The sequence below is a fragment of the Pomacea canaliculata genome, linkage group LG2, assembly GCF_003073045.1.
Source record: "Pomacea canaliculata isolate SZHN2017 linkage group LG2, ASM307304v1, whole genome shotgun sequence".
Taxonomy (NCBI): domain Eukaryota; kingdom Metazoa; phylum Mollusca; class Gastropoda; order Architaenioglossa; family Ampullariidae; genus Pomacea; species Pomacea canaliculata.
The window spans coordinates 31,210,980-31,226,999 of record NC_037591.1 but is presented as its reverse complement, the minus strand read 5'-3'; the positions used below and the strand labels follow the sequence as shown (position 1 = coordinate 31,226,999).

At 37.2% G+C, this 16,020-nt stretch overlaps 2 protein-coding genes across 3 annotated transcripts in view; both read right to left on the bottom strand.

Moving 5' to 3' along the window:
* LOC112556402 (neprilysin-4-like) overlaps positions 1-16,020 on the bottom strand; it is a 36,761-nt gene that overhangs the window by 12,080 nt on the left and 8,661 nt on the right. Inside the window, exons 9-10 of the mRNA XM_025225376.1 lie at positions 1,425-1,564; positions 906-999 (exon numbers count right to left, since the gene is read on the bottom strand). Of these exons, the coding sequence (XP_025081161.1) occupies positions 906-999; positions 1,425-1,564 (234 nt within the window). The remainder of the gene's footprint in view (positions 1-905; positions 1,000-1,424; positions 1,565-16,020) is intronic.
* LOC112556406 (neprilysin-2-like) lies at positions 2,506-9,929 on the bottom strand. 2 transcript variants are annotated; one of them, XM_025225387.1, is made up of 8 exons: positions 9,691-9,929; positions 9,200-9,287; positions 8,573-8,702; positions 7,357-7,410; positions 5,929-6,090; positions 5,080-5,159; positions 4,512-4,729; positions 2,506-2,679 (listed from the first exon to the last, which is right to left on the bottom strand). In XM_025225387.1, the coding sequence occupies exons 2-7, from the start codon at positions 9,269-9,271 to the stop codon at positions 4,721-4,723; spliced, it is 507 nt and encodes a 168-aa protein (XP_025081172.1). In that variant the 5' UTR covers positions 9,272-9,287; positions 9,691-9,929; the 3' UTR covers positions 2,506-2,679; positions 4,512-4,720. The 2 variants fall into 2 exon arrangements, with proteins under 2 accessions (XP_025081172.1, XP_025081171.1); XM_025225386.1 differs by having other exon boundaries at positions 9,709-9,929.

Here is a 16,020-nt window from a genome sequence, read left to right as displayed (position 1 = left end):
TCTATTAACGAGTCTAAGGCTCGCTTACAGTCCACAAAAGCAACATACAACTTATTTCTTAGCAAGTATTTCTGTACTATAGCAAATAAAGTGAAGATATGGTAAATTGTGCTTTTCGAAAGACTGCCTGCTCCTCTAAAAGCTTTTCTTCTGTTTCTGCCCATTTTGACAACCTCCTATTCAGCATATCTGTGTAAATTTTTCTAATAACAATAGTTAGTGCCACTTCTGCATAGTTTTCTTGTTCATTTATGTTTCCTTTTTTATGTATTGGTACTAGAATGGATTTGGACCATTCACATGGGAAATAGCCTTTAGCAGCCAAATAGAATGTTGAACAGTTTTAGCAGGAAGTGAAAAATAATTGCAATCGAGTTTTTTAACATTTCACTGATAACTTTATCTGTGGCTGCACTTTTTCCATTTTTTAAAATGTTTAATGACGATTTTCTTGTCTTCAAGGGTTATTGGGTTCATCTCCTTCTTCAATTGTATCTTCGTCGACAGAGAATTCATTAAAGACCTTGTAGAAATGAGTAAACTACTGCTTTTGGTCTAATTGAGTATATTTGTCGTTCTATTTACTTCTTTGATTGTTGTCCAGAATAGTTTAGGATCAGTTATGGAAGTTGTTATTTTATTATTTTATATTAGTTTCCCTTATTAATGCAACGTATTCATAGGAATCTTTGTATGCAGTTTATTTTCAATTTTTTGGTTCCGAAAATGCATAAAAGACCGCCTACCTCTCGTCCTCATTTGTTGACATTTTATATCAAACCATTTATTATATCTAGGTCTTTTCCCTCCTTTCTCAAAATACTAGTAGTAGCTCCACGAAAACCCTTAACCAAGAAAGCCATGCAAGAAAGAGCAGGTAGACAAGTAGAGAAAGGTGTCGTCACCTTCATGAAGTTCGCTTGCAAGTCTCGTAACTCTTTGTCCAGTAAATGGAGTAACGGGATGACAAAAGACCATACACCATAGTTCAGCAGAGTCCTGTTACGACATCAACAAGAAGACAATTTCTAAAACAGAACACAATAGTCCGTCGGTCTTAGGTTGTGATGTGACAAGAAATGTCACTTCCTATACCAACGCGTCTGTCAGTCTGGGATAGGGGTTAATTATTCGTCATTTTTGCAGTTGCTTTTATTTAAAACATCTATCGGTCCAACACAGATTTCTGTTTATATCTGTGTATTGCTATAGCACTAGAAAAAATAAATGTGTGCATCACAATGACTTCAACTTTCTTTGTTTCGATGCACTCAACATAAAGCGTTAAACATACACACTTTCATAAAATGTAAGATGCTGGTTCGTTATTAGAGAACTGGTTTGTTAGGTGAATCCTTTAAAATGTACTTGTTTCACATATTTCGATAACTCGATAACAAAAGATGACGAGACAAGATACACACCTGCTAGACGTTTTATTGACCAAGGCAAAGAGCTTGGTGTAATAGTCGAACGCATCGATGGCTACCATCTCATTCAATGTGATGTTGTAATTCTCGCCAGTCTTGTTGAACTGACGACGCAAATAGTGAAGCCAGTCAAACTGCAGCAAAAAGTGTGGTTACTATTATTACAAGTTGATGATCACAGACATATGAATTAGGCTCCAACCTGTAAATATAACTTGCATATGGTGTTATTAGAAGCTATTACAGAACTGAGAAAAGAAACGCTAAAATATAAGAATACCTCTGACGAGGATAAATAAGACGGAAAAGAAGAAAAAGAAAAAGAAGACTGAGCACAGAAATTCTTATATTACCTGTGGAAAGGTCTTTGTCAAGTTAGCCAGAGACATTTTACGCAACTGGTTGGCCCTGTCTTTTAGTTTCTCTTTTGGTACAAGAGCCTGTTTTAAAGAACAAAACTTTGATAGAGGCTTTGTTGTGACCAAATCATTATTACATCTGGGTGAAGTTACATAATGACCATGCTACACGGACTGGCCAACAATCAACGACAGCTTTGATGTGTAAAGTATTAGTAGGTTTCACTTCTTTCTCCTAGATATGTAAGCCCCAGTCCACAATACTATTTCACCAAAATCTGTGAGAATACAGTTTTTCCTTTTTCGGTGAATACACCTATGCGCAGGTCATACTTGTAAGGTTGAGCAGTTTTCTCATCGGCTATGGCAATAAAAACAAAGACTTAGCTATGTAAACCCTTATATCTGTGTCGTTGACCTCCACCTTGCGTGTGTGTAGATAAACGGAAGAATGGTATTTATCGAGATTTCGAGAAATTGCATCTTGTACGGAACGTTACCCGTGTATCAGAAAATAATTTTGCACCCAACTAGATCCTAGTTGCAAATTACTTTGTATTGAAATCACTTTGTCTTCTTACTGTTCTTGCAACATTTGCCAACAACAATAACATTAGATATTATAAACATCGTCATACATAACAACAGGATTACATCAGATACTTAATGAGCACCACGTCATCACTGACCCTTGAGTAATCCGACACTTACTTTGGCCAGCTCAATCTCGAAGTCCACCACGTCTTTGGCATCTTGAGCAGCTGTGTAGCGTCTGCACCCAGTGCCACGTGGACATCGCGATACAGCTTTTCCAGGAACTTCAGGTCAGTGCTGTTTCTCTCTCCCAGGTACGTGTCTGGGGGACTCAGTGTCACATCCTTCTGAGAGAACTGAAAGCAGCAATGATAATAGGAAGAAATTATTATTCCATCTACTGACACACATCCGGAAATCAGGAAATGTTCGTTCTTAAAATATTTTCTGGTTAAAACTATTTTAAGACTCACGAAGCAAAGAAAACGGGATATATATATACATTGCTGTATGACAGCTCAAAGGATTAAAAACAACCTGTTACTGTATCACCTCTTTATAAACATTCTATGGCTCAATTCCGTCGATATCATCTCTTTTAACTCTTCCTCGACTTAAGGAACACTCCAGCATTCTGGAAACTTTTCGACACTCCTAATCCCACTCCCCAAAAACCTAATCCTAGTCAACCTAATGATTTGAGGCCACTAGCACTAACCTCCCACCTAATGAAAACTCTTCAGAAATTGTCAGAAAATTTCATCTTAACATCTGTAGAGTTAATTGGACCCACTGCAGTTTGCCTATAAGAAGGGGAAGGGTGTTGATGATGCCAAGTTGTTCATTCTGAACACATTGTACAAACATTTGGATAAGCCCAAGATGCATGCTAGCCTACTCTTCGCTGATCTTAGTTCTGCAGTCCTTGCACTCATACCTCACCTTCTGACTTTGAGACTCATTTCTGATTTTGATCTTCCACATCAAATAGTTTTGTGGATAATGGATTTTTTTTTACTTTCAGACAGCAGAGGGTGTATGTAAATAGTAATTATTCTGATACTGTTCTTACAAGCACTGGTCCCCACAAGGCTGTTGTCTATAACCCTGTTGTTTATCATGTACACTGACAGCTGCAGAAGTACAGAGAGAACAGCTTCCTCATTAAGTTCTCTGATGATGATGAACTGCTAACGCTTTTGCAGGAACATAAGAATGATCATGTTAATGCCTTAACAAATTTTGTACACTGGTGCGACGAGAACTTTCTGGAGTTAAATGTAGACAAAACAAAAGAAGTAAATATCGAAGTTAGGAGAATAAAAGAGGATTTTGTTGCTGCCAGTGGGATACTCAGTAAATCTGTTGAAACTGTTAACTCTTTCACCTGGGAACTATTTTTGATTGCCAGATCATATGGAATTTAAACATCCAACACCCTGTTAAACTTGGCTAACAAAGAATGTACCTATTGCGTAAGATTTACTAGTTATTCAGTTAGTCAGGCAATCTTAGGCCTTTTCAACCAGTCGTTTATTTAGAGTATTTTCCATTTGTATGCTGGTTTGAAATCTCTTTGTCCATGATAGGATATAGTCTGAACAGTATTGTCCACATCTGCTATAAGATAATTGGCATCAAACAGAGGGATTTAGCTTCTTTCTGTGACCAACAAATAGTAAGGAAAGCTTCACACATTTTATCAATACCTGAACATGTACTAACGAGATAATTTGTATTATTAAGCTCAGGTAAACGTTATTCCATGCCAATATGCAAAAGTAACAAACACCTGAAATCGTTTGTGCCATCTGTTGTCCAGCTGCTCAACCTCAGATGAAGAGTCAGTGGTGTGTGTGTGATGTTGTAGGTGCGCACATGAATATTCTTGATGTACATTTGTTGTTTGTTTTATATTATATATATATTATTGTCACTTGCCTTCTTTTTTCATTGCTAATATTTTTCATTTTGACATCTTTTAAAGCTGAACCTTGCAACGAACTTTATTTTTACTATATTTCTTTTACTTGTAACTAGAGCACCTTCCCATGTTCAAATTGCCCAAGAGACAACAAGAGAACAAAAGAAAAGATTTAAAAGAATACATATAAATGGTTCAAACAGAGAGGAGACGCAGACAAGAGAAAAGGATATAAGCTGAAAGAAAAAGCTCTTGATATCATACCCAAATTATTTTGTTTTCTGACTGCGTCACGTCATAGAAGACTTCCATGAGGATGTAGGCTTTAGAACCGACGTCACCCAAAGTCGTGAGGTACCCAACAATGTCCGAAAAATTCATACTAGTGTCTGTCCAGGATGGTTGAAGTGTCGGGTAGATGCCGCTTCCATTCAAATTGAGAAGGTTGAGTAGTGGCTTCTTGCCCAATTTGTCTAAGGTATCTGTTTTTTTTAATAATAATAATAATAATCATCATCATCACCAATCATCATCACCAATCATCCATCATCATCATCCATCCATCCATCATCATCATCAATCATCATCAATTATCATCATCATTTATTGCTTGGCTGTGATAACAAACCTTCAACGGTGTCGTTTGTTACAATAAATAAATTTAAGTTCTATAAATTTTTAATCCCTGGCAAAAACAAAAGTCGCTGCGGGAACATGCTCAACTGTATCTTAATAAAACAATGCAGTTGCACATTCAGCAAGATGAGCGGCCAAAGGAGGTGAGACTTTCGGAATATAGATACCACTGCACATCAGAAGACAGGGTTCTCACCGACATCCATGCAGGACCGGAAGTATGCTCGTGCCTGCTTGACTGCTTGTGGAGCCTTTGGGTCATCAAGGTAAGAAGTTCTGGAACACATTTTACTAACATTAATCTTACTGTGGTTTTACTGAGACCCTAAAAAAGAAATCATATCTCTGTGCAATCGTGACTTCGGTCATGTTGACTTTTTTCTGAGTATGGCGATGTTTGTAGACAAACGGAAGAGCGAAACTTACAGAACTATAGAAGTAATATTTTCCATTAAAAATAAGTATATTTCAGGAATCCAGTTTATTATCCTCGTAGGGATTAATTATATGAGTTTCTCGAAGAAGCAACACTTTTTTTTTATTTTTGATAACGGGCGAAACATGGAAAACTAGGATATAATTATTGAAATGAATACAAGCAAACTAATTAAAAATATGCAATATGTTATTAATCAGAACTTAAGAAGGAAGAAACACGTATAATTAAGAAGTATTTTAGTTCCTATAGGATTTTGCTTTTGTAAAGCACAAGAAGTTAACACTTAACTAAGTCTATTTTAGGTTAAGGATGGTTGCGTAAAATGAGAAGCATATGTGTGAAAGAAAATAACTAAATTTATTCTAGCCGATCTAAGGAACAATAATAGACAATATAATAAAATTAGCATTGCTCAGTCTCAAAATCTTGTGACTACAGTAAACCCATAACAGACACCTCTAAAAGAAAAAGAAGAAAGAGTTTAGACACGAATAAATAAAAATAAATTTTCAAAAAGAAGATGAAAAAACTGAAGAAACAGGTACTAGGGATGGTGATTTGCGCTGTTGACTCTTCAGAAAGATTTAGTGCTTCAGTTTTGATGACCTTTCAGCGTTTGTTTGATTTCCCTATTTATGATCGTAATGGGTTGTATGGATACGGTGTCAGCGGGTATGGGATGCTCCGCCAACCAGCGTCCGCACGCGAACTGGTAGAAGTCCTCACAAGGATCCACACTGATGTTAATGCTTTTGGCGATGTAGGCAGCTGTGAAAATGTAAAGAAGTTTGTAGTAAAGAAAGAATAACCACAGAGAAACAATACCGACAAAGCAGTTTTGCTGCGTTGTTTTTTGTTTGAAGTGCATGAATCGCTGTCCGAACTCCATGTAACACTTAGTCTCCATGTTTAGGCAGTTGTATGTTTGATGCATAAATAAACGAACAGTTTGATTAGTGCACTAGCATAAGAAAAGCTGCTTACTGTATATAAATATATATAGAGAGAATGTGTGTGTGTGTGTGCGTGCGCTATGGCGTCTATGTAATTTTTTAAATAGTGGGTAATACGTAAATACACAAATATACCGGCTGGCTAGGCACTTCGATGTGCGAAGATAATTTGTGCGATGTATGCGATTTATACAGTGTGCGCCTGTTTATCTTTGGCGTGCGTGCGCGCGCGTGTTTGTGTGTGCTTGAAAGAGATTTTTTTAATATTTTTATAAAACTACCTTTTATACACCCTGTCTCCCCCACACACAGACTTCATGGCCGTCTGCTCAACAAAGCTGACCAAACTAACTAAACAAGTGAAACTTTGCAATTGAAACAAAAGCCTATCTACAAACAAGAATATAAACATATTATCAATGTGGTTGTGCAACACATGACGCATTTTTTAAATAAATGTAGATGTAAGCCAATGGACAAATCCAATAAAAATTACTTCTAAAATATATGTATGTACAGGAGATACTACACATAGACATGATCCACCACAGAAATAAACACTAAAAGGTAACACGCACACACACACACTATAAGCCCTTCAAAGCCATGAGCAACAAGTCACACTAACCAATTACAAGCAGCCTCTTTTTTCAGAATCAAAAATATAAAAAGACCAAATTACATAATTATCTTTTTACTTGTACTACACAATAACATTTGCAGGTCATGTTGATCACATTGAGTTCTTTGCTATATTTATCTCTCAAGTCATCTTAAAAAGGGAAGAAAAACAAAACATACACATCCTCCTCCAAGGTATCTGTACAAAAAGGACAATGACGGGCTATCTCATGGTGTGCAAACCGATTTCTGTGGCAGACACCAACTCTAAAACGAGCACACGCCTTTCTGATTATTCCTTGCTTATGCTGTGTGTGTGAGAGAGAGAGGTGGAAAAAAAAGCTAACTGACGTATCCATTTACTTCCTAGCAATTAGTCAGCGATTAGAATGTTTGTTAAATTATTGTTCATTTCTAGTATCCATTATTCATACAGCAAAACGTCGATAGACACACTCACCTGAATCCAGACACTCAAACGTATTGCAGACACTTTCAGCAGCTGCAGCTGCGTCTGCAATTGACAGTCGTGAATTAGTGTGTATCTTCACGAAATAAAGGTACTATCGCTACACCACCAAGGGCGCGCGTGGCTACGAGTCAAGCCTTCTAGCTGACGGAGAGGCGAATGCCCGCGAATCAAATTTTAACCGGTTTTTTTAAATTTATATCTATTAATCTACAATGAAGACAACTATCTGCGGTACACCATTTCAAAGAGCATTTTAAAACATTTGCATGATGTTAATTTTAAGTATTGTAGGTTCTGTTTTCTTGTAGTAAAAGTCACATCAAAAATAGTAACTGTATCCGGCAGAGAATTCAGAAATCAGGCAGTAGGTCAAAAGTCAGAAAATAAGAAAAACATTTTTTTACATAATATACACAATATATGAATTTTAATTTTCATCGAGCTGCATCATGACCACTAGTATTATACTATAGTGTTATAGTATCATGACTTCCGGTGTCATGTGCTCAGAAATCCCCTTGCCTTACCATGTGACATAATTAGATTTAAATATTGCTGAGTCATGTGCCTCAAGATGTACCTCCACATATCAGCATCACGCATATGTAGATCTCAACTTTGAAAAAGCTAGGCGTCTTCCTCGAGAAACTGTCCCAATATTGTGCACGTGCACGATTTAAAATGTAAGCAGCATATCATTTTAGGTATTGTGGAGTGTGCTAAAAGTTTTTAAAAAAATTATATCTACTGTATTTGAGATCTAACTACCTAAATTTCTGAGGCAAGGGGGATTAGCTTTGCGGTGGATTTGAAGAAGCACGATACGTGCAATATTTTTACTCAAGCAAGATAATAATAATAATAATAATAATAATAATAATAATAATAATAATAATAATAATAATAATAATAATAATAATAATAATAATAATAATAATAATAATAATAATAATAATATCATTATTATTAAATAATAATTATTTTTTGAGACCTTATATATTAACTGGAAAGAGATTGAAGCAGTGACAGTCCAAAAAATGATAAATACTTAAAGAGAACGTCATGGGGTACGTCGAGTCCAGTGTGAAGGAATTTCATCTTCACGTATGCTTCCCCAGGATGAACCAGTGATTATGATAAAGAAGGATAGAGGCACAGAAACAGATTTCATTAAAAAACAAAATTTTCCCAATTTGCCACTTGCCTTTGACTTCATTGTATTTAAGGCAAAAGGCGATGAAAAGTCCGAGGAAGACCAGAAGGGCGACGGAAAATATAATGACCGCAAAGACGAGCCACTTCTCCCTTGATGTCAGGATTTGTTTTGTTGAAAGCTTGCCGACAAACGTAACGATAACTCTCAATGGTTAATCAGTTTCTATTTTATCTGTAGTTATTTTGTTCTCAGTTCAAGATATTTTTGAATTCCGAATAAAATGTGTATGTACATGGGTGGGTGTTTGTGTGTGTGTACGCGCGCTCGCAAGCGCACGTAATAAGCGTGTTATTCTACCCTCTTTATTATTAGTAACAGTACATAATGCATGGAAGTAGCGGAGACCAAGGAGAAGAAGAGTAGAGTTTGGCGGAGAAATCCGAGACAGCACATTACTCACACAATCTGTATTACAACTTTTGTTTACTCATCAACAAAATACTCGAGACCTCAGAGATCGGTCTTCTTTTTTCTATCGTACAGCCAACTCTAGTGTTATACGGGAATCGTATCATCACGAGTCATATACCTAACTGGTCACGTGGTGTCATGGTAGGAGGGGAAGGGGGGATTAGGTTATGTGCATTACGTCATTAAAGTTTTGCATCATCTCACCTTTGATGTCTCTTTTTCATCCGATTTTCTGACGTCTGGGGAGAACGGCGCGATTTGGTTTGATGGAAACATTTCCTCAAGATTAAAACTAAAACAATATATGTATATATATATAGATTTAGAAACATGTTTCTGTAAGACTTCCAATTAAAGATCATCAGCTTCAGCTGTAACTGTGAAGTAAATGCCGTTATCAATGAAAAAAGTTTTAACAGCGGTTCAGAAGAGATGTACAAATACAGTTTAAAGTGAAATTCACAATGTTTTGTGTTTTGTAATCTGTAAACAATAATGAAGTAATGAATAATTCATCATTTTAATAATCAAGAAAAGATACGGAGACTGCGACAAGAGCTAAACAAGGTAGGAGAAAGAAAGAAACCTCATAAAAGAAAGAAAACAATTTTAAAAAAAGGTAGCCAAGTGAAGCAGAAATTGTTGAAAACGACAGTGACATGTAAACAAGAGAAAAAGATGAAAGCGGAAAAAACCCTCTCTGGGAATGTTGCCTTATTTATGTTTCTTGTCAAACTGCATCTCGTTTTGTTGGACATCCGTGATGATGAAGGCGTCACCCACATGCGTTAGGTACTTTAGGATGTTCGAGAAAGTCATCCCGTGTCTGTCCAGGATGGAGAGAATGGCGCAGAGTTTACTCGATCAACAGAATAGTCAAGACCTTAGAGATCGGTGGTTTTTTATGGTAAGCCGTCATCGAGAGATTGTAACCAGGAACAAGGGGGGGGGGGAATTATGCGCTTTACGTCATCATTCAAGATTTGCTTCATTACACGTCACTATTTTATTTGTGACGTCAGGGAGCAATGGCGTGACAGGCGAGGCTCTGTTTTAATTTGATATGAACATTGTTTCATTGTGTATTGTGTTCCTGACCTGGAGAATTGTTCATCAGCGGTTAGAAGAGTATTGACTGTATTGAATTTATTTCAGTTTAGTACAATCTACGTATATCTCTAATTGACCTCTGGGAATTACATATATATAATCTGCCCATTTTCACATGTATTGAGACTTTTAGTTGTTTTATTAAATGACTGTAAATAAATTTAAAGAATTAAAAAAAATAAAATGAAAGATGTAAGGCAGATAATGATAAGAATTGATGTTTGTTGTCAAGTTTTGCTGCTACAGGTGACCATTATTGTTTATGCTTGTCTTTTTACGTGCGTACAGTAAAAAAAAAAATTTCAAGTATGAACGTTGCTCGTTTATAAAGGGCAGAGCTGCTCATGCCGTTGTCGGTGTAAATACATGTAAGAAAAAGAGAGCGCTTCACTTGCCACAAACTTTTTTTTAAAGTAAATATATATTTTCGGGCACGCTGTTGCAGATAGTCTTTTTCATTTACTATGTGCACTTTACTAATTACATCTTGTGTCGCTGGTCACAGCTATAGTACTGTGGCTTGAAAAGGTAAATTTGAATTACATTTATGGACATAACTGAAGTTGTTCATGCAGGTACTCTGTGTTGTTGGACGAGAAAAAGCATGCATTAGTATAGTAGAAATCGACACTGGAAGAAGACGATTTTGTAGTACCTAAAATCCCTTATGCCTTTTCAGGTAATATCTTAGGGTGAAAATTCAGAAGCAAAGTGGCTTTGCATATGACAGAGTACTGTGTAGGAGCATTGGTCAGCTTTACACACACGAACGAAGTTGATTCATTGTCTTCTCAGCAATGAATCCTTTTGAACGCATCCACACTTAGTTCATCCCTATGTTTTACTGTGCATTCCACAAAGGCACAAAAAGTTCCATATTTGCACTTAGGCTTTCAAGAAATTGTTGTAGACAAGTGTAACACCATCAGAACTTCGTGTGGGCATGAGGGTGGAGGCACTACATAGGGTCAACCAAACCGTTGATATGTGTGACAACATCAGATTAGTTAAATGTATTTCTGCCTTCTTTGCGCAACCGTGTGAAACTAGTCTACTTGTTTATGAAAGTTTTAAAAAGTTGTTAGTCGGAAATCATTTCAATGACACATTCTTTCTTAACTGGATGAAACAGCAATGTCATACTCATCACAAATATCAAATCATATCTACATACAAGTTTCAAATCTTTAAGAACACCTACATACTCAAATTTCAATAAAAGTATTCTTAAACACTCATACACACAGGCAGTATATATATATTATGCTCACATATGCATGCGCACAAACTATTTTCAGGCCTGAGCACACTACAAGAAAAATGTCCCCTTTCACACCTCTTTTCCAATGAACTGGGGTTTATTACTGATGTTTCTGTGGTCTTGTCTTAGAACCTTTCCAATAAAACTGTGTTAACAATAATGACTAATGACTACATGCAGCAGGCAAACATTTGTCATCTCATGTCTCAGAAAGCTTATTATTCTATTTTACTTGTCATAGCAAGTTTGAATGATTTCTGTAAAAGGTTTCTTTCTTTTTTGAAAGTTGTTCATAGAGTTGAGATGTTTTGCTTTTCATGTTTAGAATACACAGCAGAAAGTATAAACTACCTTTTACTTTTGATCTGTTTTCACAGGGTTTGTAGTGTAGATACATAGTTCATATATATTCATACTTTTTATTCATAAAGCCGATGATGTTCAGTGTTGCATATTTAGTGTTATTACTTGATGTTTGACTTTTCCAGTTAATCTGTTTCTGCAAAGTTTAAAATAAGAAAGAAATATTCATACTTTTCATTCATAAAGCTGATGCTTTTAAGTGCCAGATTGCAGCCCACATTATTTATTGTGTTTTTCCAAAATTGAAACTTAAAATAAAAAATTAAATGTACACAATCAAAATACTATTCCAGTTCAAGAGATCCCACAGTACTTAAAGGCCTATTCTCACGCGGCAATGTTCTTGTACAAAAAACTTGCGTCTAGGCAGCTTAGCGCCATCGTCCTATTCTCACGTAGCGAGGCCACGCACGTGTCTTGCGAGTGACGTCATCCGCTCAGCGCATTATGGGTAGTTAACAATATGGCAGACGACATCGACGAGATACTTTTAGAAGCAACTGTGGCTACGATAGTTATATTATTTGAATCGGAGAGAGAGAGAGAGAAAAAGATGTGGGTGAGGGAGATGGTAACACGTAGGAGTCGATTAGGAGAATATTCTTGTCTTTGAAAAGAAGTATCTTTGGAAGATCCACGCGAGTGTAGAAGCTTTTTGCGTATGTCATCTTCTACATTTAATGAACTTCTTAGATTAATTTGCACATAGCACGAGCGATTTCCGTGAAGATATACTTGGCCTTATATCTGTTCATGTAATCCGGGTGTACAGTGTCGAACAGACACGGATAATTCTCCCAAAGAGAAATCACGAGAACACAGCACTCCTCCGACCACATCGTCATTGTTTACAATGTGGAGGTAAAAAGGGAGCCTACTGTGTTCAAGCATTCCGATTGGCTACAGCCCTACAATGTAGGTCGGTCTAGCGAGAAAATAGCAACACGCGCTATATTCCGAAACCAAGCTACAAGGCCTTTCTGCGTGCCGTGTGCATAACTCGCTAACCCTTGAAAGGGGGCTGCTAACCCCGCTAAGTGCCGAATATTGCCGCGTGAGAATAGGCCTTAACTGAGAAACTTATCTACTGAGTACAATAAAAGATTAAAAATACAGTTAATTTATAATAATGATAACTAACATTAGAACAGAAAACGGATAATTTTATCCGATGAATAGCAGTGTTAAAAGAGTCCCGACTTTAAAGCGCTCCCAAAATATTTCACCAGCAGAGTATGGGAAAATGCGAAGAGATGCAATCAAACAAAGTGTCCTCTGAGTCATCGCTGCCGTCGATGGTTTTCCCTTTTTGTCTTGTCTTCTACCAGACCTCACACTTTTTCTGTGGATTCATGGGTGTTCCCACGGGACAGTTGAAGACTTTTCCAAACTCTTTACTGTTCTGAAAAGAGCCTAGAACCCTGTGACACAGGAGTTCACCCACATGAAAGAGCCATATCATGAGATAACAGACAGACAGACAAGACAAGCAGACAGATGAACGAGTGGACAGACAGTTATAATGTCAAATTTCGCGATATTGTACTTAACACAGTCACGAGTCCCGTATGGTGGAGCAAAGCGTAAAGGACCTCTGCTTCAGCCACACTCGCTCTTTTATACTTGTTCGGGATGCTTTACTAAGGATCTGCTGATGACAAGAAGCTGCCAAATCCCTTTGCCTGGTTTCACTGATCTTGGAACTGATATTAACAAGAGAAACGATACTATTCCTGTTTGCTAAGGACAGACTGAGGAACGAACCAAGAGATGAACGAGAAAATGATGAGACTTTCAATAAAGGACTGATAGAAACGAGTGAGGATGACAAAGCTGACAGAGAAAGATTTGAGTTTCTGCTGGTGGTGGTGGTGGTGGTGGTGGTGGTGGTGGTGGTGGTGTGGTGGTGGTGGTTGTGGTTGTTGTTATTATTATTATTATTATTATTGCAGTAAAATTTACCATCTTTTCAGAAAAACTCATGGAGTGTGACATTAGGAATTTGTTTCAAGAGGTTGAACCCTTACCTGAAGACATCTGGACTGTGAGAGTCGGTCTGTAGCCGGAGTGCACGAGACTTTGGCAGATAACGACTACACCAAAGCTGAGACACAAAGAAAAGACGACATTTTTATTTTCTTATGCCAGGCACAAACGTAAGACTACTTCAGAAGTTATTTTTCGTGTTTGACAATTGAACCAAACAAGAAAACGAAATTAAATGTCAGTAATTCACTTCTAAAGGTAAATAATGTAGCCCAGGAGGCTGTCTACTAATGTCGAGCTGTCTCATATGAGGTGTTTTCACAGAAAATAAGATAAGACGACGGCAGCTTATATCACTGACTTGTGCAAAGCCGATAAAGAAGATCTGGTTCTGTGTGTACGGTAGTGTCGGGTACTTGTTTCTCTTCTTGGCCTCTCTCTGTGATAACACTGCGATATGCCTGAAAAATAGAAAACGTGTTGGAAATTCACATTTCAGAACATCCCCATACACAGAAGTAGCCCCTTCTCCCACACACACATAAACACTCACATGTACTGTTACTTGACGAATAGAAGAACCTACCCTGAAAGCCCCTTTAACTCCTCCGCAGTCTGCGATGTTTTCTGCTATTGTCAGCCGCCCGTTCACCTACACCATGTCCAATACACACCCACACACACACGTACACATATACAAACCTTAATAACATTATGCTTATACTATGGCAGGATCCTATTAACTCTATCCACAGGTTTATTTAAAAGCAAGAACACCTTGCTTTCTTTACTCTTTGACACAAGAAACAAGAAGTAAAACTATTTTAGAAAAATGAACTTTTAAGATTAAAGACAATAAATGTAGATGTCATCTTCAGTAGAATTATCATCTCATTTTCAGTAGCCCTTAATATATTTAATAAATACTCGCTTTTTAGCTTGTTCAGTAGAATACATTTAGTAAATGTTTCAAATCTTATCGACTAAATGACTTTTTATGGCGAGCCCACACGACTACTTACGGTCATATTCAGCTCCTTGTCCACGAACTGACTGTACTGATCCACCATGCACTGAGTTCGACTTTGGAAGTTCTTGAGATCGTCCTCTTGCCACCACTGTCGCAGGTTACCTTTCTCGTCATAAGTACTACCTGTAAATCAAATGTGTAAACAACAGTTGATAAGATTTCACTGTAATCATTAAGTTTATATTTGATTAGAAAAAGGTCAAAGTGTCACAAACATAGTCTTGACAGAACAGCAAAAAGGAGAAAGTGAGGGAAAGGTTAATTTTGTTTGAATGCAGGATTCCAGAAGTAAAAAGGAACTTACTCATAGCAGGCTGTAGTGTTCATGTTTTTAAAAGTGCTCATCAAGACTGGGTGAAAAAGCATTTGGAGGACTGGTGTAACCCTTACACGAGTGTGTGTGTGTGTGTGTGCGTTTAGCTCAAGAGTAACCCTTCTCAATGGATAACAGATTTTGTGTTTTATTTGTCATAATTGTCTACAGGTATAATGTTTTTATATGTATAATGTTATAATTGTTTGTCATATAGTTATATGAACCTATGAACTGTTGTACTCAAGTTAGTCATTGTGCAATCGCATTTGAGGGAAGATTCAGTGTTGCAGGTAATTAATAAATTGTTTATTAATAATCCTCCTAGGTTTCCTGTAGGGAACACCTTTGTTTAATACAGTTATTACTTTGTATACATTTTAAGATTTTGCAACATGTTTTAATGATTTGGTGGAAAATGAACGACGATTCACTTAAATTCTTGATTGTAGTTAAAGTTGATTGTGTGGCATGCATGCTAAATAGTCTCGCGAGATTACAGATTTTCATTAGGAAGCAGAAGAAGAGGTGGTGGCTGCTATATTTTTATGGGTGTACTTGACATTTCTGTGTGTTTTTGAGGTTACAAAGCTGTGTGCATCTGTCCTGCCCTGCCAGCCTGACTCAGGCCATTGGCTGCGTACCCTGTGAGAAGACAGAAAGTCTTGAAAACCTCTGACATTTCTTGAGCAGCATGAGTAACGTCCTTCAGAACCTCCTCCCACATTACTACACCATCCCAAGGTTTCCGGAGAACACTCTGAAGCACCGCCCCTTACATACATTGCTTAGTGTTTACTCTGATTAAGGACGATCTACATTGTTTCTACTGGACCATGGACAGATGGCTTTTTGTGTGCCTACGTGGCGCGTGCAGAAATGTTTTTTCGAGTAGCTGTTTCGAGGTAGCAAGAAACAAACGTTGCGAAGATCTTTAAAGTCACGGCAGCTGGAGGTAAATT

What these genes read in the sequence shown, in the direction of transcription:
- LOC112556406 (XM_025225387.1), bottom strand. Translation starts at nt 9,271, where the DNA reads ATGTTTCCATCAAACCAAATCGCGCCGTTCTCCCCAGACGTCAGAAAA. An exon ending in ATGAAAAAGAGACATCAAAG is followed by an intron (nt 8,703 to 9,199) that starts GTGAGATGATGC and finishes TTTGTCGGCAAG; the next exon opens with CTTTCAACAAAACAAATCCT. An exon ending in AATCAAACAAACGCTGAAAG is followed by an intron (nt 5,160 to 5,928) that starts GTCATCAAAACT and finishes AATGTGTTCCAG; the next exon opens with AACTTCTTACCTTGATGACC.